We start from the raw sequence: 8,895 nt of genomic DNA, 5'->3' as shown, positions 1-8,895 counted from the left end.
TGCCAAGTATTTCGCAAAGAAACTGCGAAATGTTTGTGATATAACAATTTACCGCTTTTTGAGAAATTGCTATAAAAATACAAAAATCACCAACTCTAACTTTTCTTGTGTCCAATTATCTCCTCATGAGATACTAGAGCTTTTCGAAATAACACTAATTGCTCTGAATTATGTTCTCTTTATTTCACTATTACGTAGGTACATTAACTTGCTCCAATGAGCACTTCTGCAGAACTAGTCACCTCTCATGACTCTTAACTCTCGAAGTACTCACTTTTACATTACTTGCTCCACTGAGCACTTCTGTAGAACTAGTCACCTCTCATGACTCTTAACTATCGAAGTACTGTCTTTTCTTAAACTAACTTAGAATTATAAAGACTCGCATTCTCCCTCTCAGTCATACAAAGTCCCAATCATATTCAAAATATTCATTCGACAGTTGATCCTACAACCAATCTCATTTAAACTAAATCGTAACCAATATCGTCAAATCCGTTGTAGAACCGTCGTTTCCCAATTCGCTCTGGTCATAATTATGCACTAATTGTAGAAAAGTTCGTTTGTAATGATTTCATTGCTTTCAACGGTTTTAACGAACTCTTCCAAAAATATCCTAATCAAAAATATTATAACACTTGGGCCAGCAGAAGGAATTTGGAGAGTGGCAATCTAGGACAGTGAGGTCAGTGAGTGACAGAGTTAGAGACTGTGACAGTGTGGGTCCCTTGAAGACTGCCAAAGACAAACTGTAATGATTAAGTAAGTACCAACTCTATATACTTAGTTTTGTAGTTAGTAGGTAATAAATCATAGAATAGGAGACAAATGTTTTATATAACAACCCTAATGGTCACAGGACGTGACATATATGGTGGAGGCGCCATGGTGAGATTTCGAAGGATAAATCACCATATTTATCTTAATTTAAATTAAACGATATTATTAATAGGTTAGTTTTACAAGTAGAGCAATGAATTTTGCTGACGGGTGTGTTGGAGTTACCTTAAAGCTATAAAGTAGATAATGGTGTAATATGCTGAGTCAGAACTTGCAGCACAGTAGATAATCTAGGGCAAAGGCACATAAATGAAAAAAACATTTTTTTTAATGTCAGGAACGAAACCATCGTTAAAGACACGTAGTCAAAGGCGTAAGGTAGAAGAAGCGCAGTACCGGAATTTTGTTCCTAAGTGCCGAAGCACGGAAGCATTTGAGACAGTTGACGAAAACCCGGTGCAAGTAAATATAGTTAACCCAAAGCCTGTATCAGATTCGACATTACAAGAAATATCAGAAATTTTGGACACGAGAAAGCAAGCAGAAAAACCGAAAAAAGACGAGTAAACTACGAAGGAAGAAGACAAGGAAGGAAGTGGTGCGGAGAGCAAAGAGGGCAAGGAAGAAAGGAGGGAATAGAGTGAAGAGGAGTTGGAGGAAAGTGGTGCAGAGAGCGAAGGGGACAAGGAAGAAAGCGACATAGAGACCGGAGAAGACAAGATGTCAAACGTAACTCTTCGGGAAGCTTTGGAAAAAGCTAAAATTACAGCCTTACCAAAATTTTTAGCCCCGCCCCTCTTCAATCCAGCTACGTCAAACCCAAACAGTTTCATCGACACCTACGAGAGGGTAGCTTTAACTAACTCATGGGATGACCCGCTAAAAATTTCATGTTTGCCAATTTTTTTGGAAAAAGCGGCATTGGCGTGGTTTCGCCAATACACAACAACGCAGTCTAATGCAGAGAAGACATGGAGAGCGCTCACCAACGATTTTTTTGCTGAATTCGGCAGTGGTGAGTCTAAAAGAGGAGTAAGGGCAAAATTCGAAAACAGGAAGTAGGGACTGGACGAGGACATCAAGTCCTATTTTTTCGAGCTTTTGGCGCTACAGCAGGAGTTGGATCCAAAAATGTCGGATGAGTCCTTCAGGTCCCATTTTGAAAAAGGTCTTCTACCTTCGTTAGCCGAAACATTTTATATGTTTGCAACGCCTAGTATGAGTAAGAATGAAATCAAGAACTTAGCTTTAAAAATTAGCGAAGTGAAAAAACTCACACTAATTAATAATATTTCTACAGACAGTGCATTTTTGACGACTAACAGTATCCGTGCCAAAAATGCGCCAACCATGGAGAAGGGAAAAGAGTGGACTGCCATCTACAAGAACTAGGGAGGGCCGCTCTAAATGTTTTAACTGCGGAAAACCCGGACATTTCGCCGCCGCGTGTCGTAGTAAGGGACACGAGACGACACATGAAAAGACGTGCTTTGTTTGTGGAAAACCAGGGCACTTTGCAGCAGTCTGCAGAAGTAATCCAAAAAATAATTATGGAAATGCAGGTAAATCACAGTGGGGGAGAGGCCCAAAAGAATAAGGACGGGGTCGAGGGGGCATTCGGATGTCGTCCTTGTAAACCAAACAGGGAATACAAGAACGCCGGACAACATAGTAGTGATAAAAGGGAAAATATATGGTAAGGTCGTAAATATTATAATAGATACAGGGTGTAGTAGTAATTTAATTAGTAGGGATCTTGTAAATATAAAGAGTGTTGGTCGTACTACGAAGGATTTATTTTTAAGAACTATAGGTAATCACAAAATTTCTACGTTAGGAAAAGCGGATATTAGGATTGAACTCGGAATAAAGAATTTCAAAGTTGAGGTGGCGGTAGTAGACAAACTACCAAGTCCAATAATCCTAGGTGTCCAGTTCCTAAAACAGGAAGAAGCCGTGATCCATTTTGCGAAAGGGAAGATATTTCTTTCAAAATCGGGAATGGTGTTGGAGATGACGTCAGGAACTAGGTCAGTGTCAACAACGAGGTCAGCGTTGTGGAATGAACTGACACGAACACCGGCAAGTGCGACTGAAATTGATGACAGTGGCAAAATAAAGCTGACCGCGTCACGGGATGTCATCATTCGTCCTGGACAGGAAATTAACCTAATGTTAAACCCGGAAGAAAAAAATTCACTTGCAAGAAACATGGAGGTCGCCAAAAACGAGACGTTTTTGGTTAAAAGGGGTTTATTAAGTTCGGTTGATAGATCATCAGATCGAGAGTGACTTCCCCGAAAACGAACAACATAAACTAGTTGATGTTTTGCAAGGATTCCCGGACGTGTTTGCAGCAACGTCAGATCAATTAGGAAAAACTAATCTAGTTGAACATGAAATTGATGTACAAGGAGCAAACCCTATAAAATGTAAACCGTATCGAGTATCACACAAGGAAAGGCAAATTATAGATACACAAATACAGGAAATGTTAGAAAATGGCATTATCGAGCCAAGTTCAAGTCCATGGGGATTGCCGGTGGTTCTGGCAAAAAAGAAGGATGGAAGTACAAGATTTTGCGTAGACTATCGAAAACTTAATGAAGTAACAAAGAAGTGCAACTGGCCCATTCCGAACATTGATGACATAATGACATACATTGGTTATGACAACAAATGGTTTTCAAATCTGGATTTAAGAAGTGGCTACTGGCAGGTTTCCGTAAAGGAGGACTGTAGAGAATACACAGCGTTTATAGCACAAGGTTACGAACAATATCAATTTAAAATTATGCCATTTGGATTGTGTACAGCACCAGCAACGTTTCAGGCTCTGATGGATAAATTATTTGCAGATATGAAATGGAAGGATATTCTAGTGTACTTAGATGACGTAATTATTTTCTCAAAAGACATAAATGAACATATAGAAAAATTGAGGAAGGTTTTTCAACGATTATGCCAAGCAGGGCTGAAATTGAAGCCGAGCAAGTGTATGTATCTGAAGAAAGAAATAAATATTTTGGGGTACAAGGTCAGCGTGCAAGGAATCAGCGTGGACGAGGATAAAATTAAAGGAATTTCGAAGTTTCAGACTCCACGAAATGTTAAGGAGGTACAACAATTTTTTGGAATGTGTAACTATTACCGGAAATTTATAAAAAAAATTTCCGTAATAGCGCGCCCTTTGCATGAAACAACTAAACGATATTCAGTTTTCTTGTGGAATGAGGAAAGAAATATAGCTTTTGAAACATTAAAAGAGAGGATGATAACTGCGCCGGTATTGAAACGATTCAATCCCAACAGAGATTGTGAACTGAGGGTTGATGCAAGTTTCCAGGGTTTGGGAGCTGTACTCTTACAAGAGGATGACGAGGGCCAATTACATCCAGTAGCATATATTAGTAGGACAGTCACGAAAAATGAGAGAAATTTAGGAATAACAGAACTGGAGTCTTTAGGATGTGTATGGGCACTCGGTTATCTTCGACATCTGATATATGGGAGACATGTTACTATCGTTGCAGACCACAATGCAATCAAGTGGTTAAAAACAATTAAAGACCCCACAGGTAAACTGGCAAGGTGGTCCATTAAGTTGTCGGAATTTGATTACACGGTGGTTCACAAAACCAGAAATAAACATAAAGATGCCGACTGTTTGTCTAGGAATCCGACGTCAAGCGGGACTCAACAGGATGAAGAAAATGCAGAAATTCCCACATACCTGGTCTCGAAAGAAGATCTCAGAAAACTTCAGCTTGAAGACGAAGAGCTAAAGAACATAATAAAGGCAATTGAAGATCCTGACAACGTCGATCTTCCAATTGGTTTACGAAAGAGGGCCAAAAATTTTACAATAATAAGGGAAGTATTACACAAGAAGAACACCATAGCAACCGGATTAGAAAACCTGTTAGCGATACCTAAATCGTTGATTGGAGAAATTCTTTACAACCATCATAGTGATCCATTCAGCGGGCATTTAGGGACTAAAAAAACGTTTAACAAAATCAGGGAACGATACTCCTGTACTAAAATGCGACAGGATGTAGAGAAGTTTGTGAGGGGATGCGCAGATTGTCAGGCTTTTAAGGGCGAAGATTTCAAGAAGAAAGCGGGTATGTTACAACCAATCTCGGTAGGGAAACTGTGGTCAATGGTATCAGTGGACCTGTTAGGACCATTCCCTAGATCGAGATTAGGAAACACAATGGTTATCGTCTGTACGGAGTATGTCTCTAGATTGGCTGTGGCTGGAGCCATAAGAGATGGGACAGCAAAAAGCGTAGCCAAGTTTATTTTTGAAAACATAATGTGTACGTACGGAGCTCCTAGATCTTTTCTGATTGACCGCGGAACAGTTTTTAGGAGTCAGATGGTAACCGACCTACTCAAACTTATGGGAGTCGCCAAGGACCTGTACACAACTGCGTATCATCCACAAACAAATGGGCTTGTGGAGAAGTATAATAAGACGCTGGCCAAAATGCTGGCTATGTACACAAGTACTGACCAGAAGGATTGGGATTTATACGTAAAACCGACCACATTTGCATACAACACCAGTGTCCAGGCTACAACAGGTTTTCCGCCATATTTGTTGCTTTTTGGGAGATTTCCAACAGTGCCAACCCAGGCTAATTTGATGGAGCCGGATATCGAACACGCAGATATTGTCCAATTACGTGAGCGTTTTTTGGTAATCCAAGCGCAGGCTGTGGATAACATCTCTAAGAGGCAGAAGTACGACAAGCAACGCTACGACTCTAAACATCGGGAGGTAGATTTTGAAGTCGGGGAAAACGTGAAAGTATTTGTTCCCATCAGGAGAAAAGGAAAAAGCCCTAAATTAATGTGTAAATGGTTTGGTCCTTATAAGGTTCTTCGAAAAGTCAGCGCAGTAAATTACGAGCTGGAAATGCGGACGAAACAAAAACCTAGAAAAGAAATTGTCCACGTGGGTCGAATCATGAATTATCATGATCAATGGACATCCCCTGCGAAGGAAAATTTAACATACATATTACTCGTTAGTCACATAATAATATAGCAATAAGTTTTTGTTAACTTTTTAATTGGTGTAAATTAAAAATTAATATGATTTTAATTTTAGGATGCTAGTAATATACTACATGGGAATCTTATACCTTGGACAAGCGGGAGAAATAAATACGGACGTTTACTGGCGAAAACTGCCCAATTCCATTACATACGAAGCCAGTATACCCTTGATATATACGACCAAGTGGGAGACGGGAGACAACGCCGGACACAGCAGCACTAGCTTGATGGATTGTGGTGAGAACGGCAAATCTTTAAATTGTCAGTTTGTCAAAGAAATAGAGAGGCTTTCAAATCTTTATGACGGGGAGCGTTCTATGTTGACGCAACTAATAGCATAAATTTAAAAAGCTAGCAGCAAATGAGCAGCAGTTGGCCGAACAGGTTAATCAGCTGCAACTGGGGCTTACCGAATCTCTGAAAAGCATCGGTCAAGAATCGAAGGCATTTTGGAAATATTAAAACGACACAGCGAACACGTTCCGTCAGATCGAACGAAGGATGCATTTAGCAGAAAAGGTGGCATCAGATTTAATGATGAAACTCGAGAATCGAGTGCGAGGGGAGGAAAGATTAGCTTTGACAGCGATTTATAATAATTATTTGAATTTGAAAAAAATTATTAATACCATCAGGATCATGGAGCAGAACGAAGTGGCGACTGCATCTAAACAACATCTGATTCCGCAGATAATACTCCCACCATCGGTACTGAGTGTTACAGGATAATATCGCTAATCATCGGCAGGAACTGGCCATTTCTGTTGGGGATGCGGAAATCTTGTACACATTGTCAATTTGTGACTGTGTGTTGACTGAAAAGACGATAACAGTTCACATCCGCATACCTGTAAGAACTAAAGGATTTGCATGCTCTTTATTTGAATTAATTGCGGTCCCTTTCAAGTGGCACAATCAAACATGCAAAACTCAGCACGAGAGTATGTACGTTGCCGTGTCAGAAGGAGTGAGCAGACAGGTGAGGGCGATATCCGAAGTCAGTCTTCACCACTGCAAACCTTTCGAAAACAAATTGTGTTTTTTGCCTCGATTTTCGGCGGATTCATTACATGGTCCAACATGTGTCAATAAGCTGGTTGTAGGAGGATCATCATTAGAGCTAAGCAGGCACTGCCCAATGACGTGCTATGATTCAACTGCAATGACCATAACCGAAGTTGAGGAAGAGGCATAGGTAATCACCCACGCGAGAAATGAATCCTGCATCAAGTGCAATAACCAACTAAGACCGATTGTGAAACAAGAGTGTTCGAACAGTAAGTGCTCCATTCCGGCGCACGCGCGAGTGAGCGGAAGTAGTACGCTACTGAACGTAAAAGGTGCATGAGTGAACGGTTTTTCCTCTCGCGTGTTCCTCGTTGTACTTCTCAAAATCAGGCTACCAAGAACCAGGGGCCCCTGTCACCGCCAGCAGGATACTCAAGGTTAGTGGTACTTCTCAGTTATTCTCGGTCCTTCGCGCAAAGTTAAGTCACGGCACCCCGCGTGCACAATTGGTCCTAATCGAAGCCGGATCATAACCTCAAATTTGTCGGTTTATCAGTTTCTCGATCGACGCTTTATCGCGTATCGCCGCAATGACTAACGAAGAATTGTTGCAATCTCAAATTAAGAAGCTCGCCGTACTGAAATCTACACGGGAAAAGTTATTTGCTCAAGTTCAAAACTGTTATGACTCCGTGAAGAGAACCACCGTTGATACAGCTCTTCAGTTCAAGCCTCGGTACGAAAAACTAGAGGTTATTGAGATAGAAATGGATAAGACTCAGAATGCAATTATTCAGCTAAATGCAGATTTATTGGATAATCGCCATGCTCTCGAAGTCTGTAAGGTGCAAACAGCTTTCGATGATTTAGTATTTAACACACGTGGTCGTTATTTAGACCTGGTGAAGACACAACCTCCGCAGCAAACCAGCAGTAATTCGGTCGCCAACAGCAACCAGCATTTGCCCAGAATAAATATCCCTACGTTCACCGGTCGCATCGAAGAATGGTCGGCGTTTTTCTCACTGTTCGATTCGGTTGTCCACAAAAACGATGCGTTATCAGAAGCGGAAAAATTCCAGTATTTGCGCTCTTATCTGCGAGATGACGCATTAACAGTCATTGCCAATTTTCATTTAACCCCCGAAAATTACGCACTGGCGTATGAGGCATTGCAACTTCGCTACCAGAATAAAAGACGGTTGGCGACTCACTACGTCAATCAAATTCTAGGTTTTACTCCTTTATCATCCCCAAGTTCTAGCAGTTTGAGACATTTTTTGAATATTCATTCGAATTCCATTAATGCTCTTAAGGCTTTGAATCTTCAAGACCTTGGTGATTTTTTGCTGTTTCAATTATCGTTTGCAAATTTGGATCCTGTATCTAGAAAAGCTTTTGAGAATAGGCAAAGTTCAAATTCCGTTCCCAGCTATCAGGCGTTAATTGATTTCATAACGGATCAGAATCGAACGTACGAACTTCTCTCTCAGGACACAAAATCACCGAAATGTAAATCTCTATCAGTTAAGTCATTCCGTGCTTCACTCATGACAAATGCCAAATCCGATGCCTCCTCTACGTGCTCTGTCCCGTGCGTGCTCTGCAAAGGTTCACATCCCTTTCCCCAGTAGCAAGCAATATTTTTCTAATATTTATATAAGATTGATATAATATTAAATGTTGATTAGATATTACAAATATTTATATAATATTCATTTTATATTTATAAATTTATATATGAATTTCAACATATATTACATATTTATGAAATGTCTTTTTATCAAGATACCGAACAACAAAAATGAAAAAAAAAGTACCATGTTGGGACAACTTGCAGGTAATTTATGTCATAGGGTTTTTATCGGAGCAATATTAAAAATTGATTTGAAAAAATACCAGCTATTGTGAAATTGACACTATTCGAAATATCGTGTTGCACACTATTAATTGCTCATTAAAAAGTAATATTTTTTTTATTTTTGCGAACAAAAAATAATAATTTTATTCATCATTTTTGTAAAACTTACTTAAATT

General features: G+C 39.9%; 1 protein-coding gene across 1 annotated transcript; it reads left to right on the top strand.

The window, feature by feature from the left end:
• Positions 1-7,448: 7,448 nt before the first annotated feature.
• Positions 7,449-8,492, top strand: LOC135143830 (uncharacterized). The gene has a single exon (XM_064075771.1). The coding sequence runs from the start codon at positions 7,449-7,451 to the stop codon at positions 8,490-8,492; it is 1,044 nt and encodes a 347-aa protein (XP_063931841.1).
• The last annotated feature ends 403 nt before the right edge of the window (positions 8,493-8,895 follow it).

The sequence above is a fragment of the Zophobas morio genome, unplaced genomic scaffold (genome assembly GCF_036711695.1).
Source record: "Zophobas morio isolate AGI-343-1 ecotype UQ-CSIRO unplaced genomic scaffold, CSIRO_AGI_Zmor_V1 ptg000076l, whole genome shotgun sequence".
NCBI classification, from domain to species: domain Eukaryota; kingdom Metazoa; phylum Arthropoda; class Insecta; order Coleoptera; family Tenebrionidae; genus Zophobas; species Zophobas morio.
The sequence above is the reverse complement of the archived record's forward strand: the minus strand, read 5'-3'. Positions and strand labels throughout refer to the sequence as shown.

Coding starts and splice junctions, on each gene's coding strand:
- LOC135143830 (XM_064075771.1), top strand. CDS start 7,449: ATGACTAACGAAGAATTGTTGCAATCTCAAATTAAGAAGCTCGCCGTA.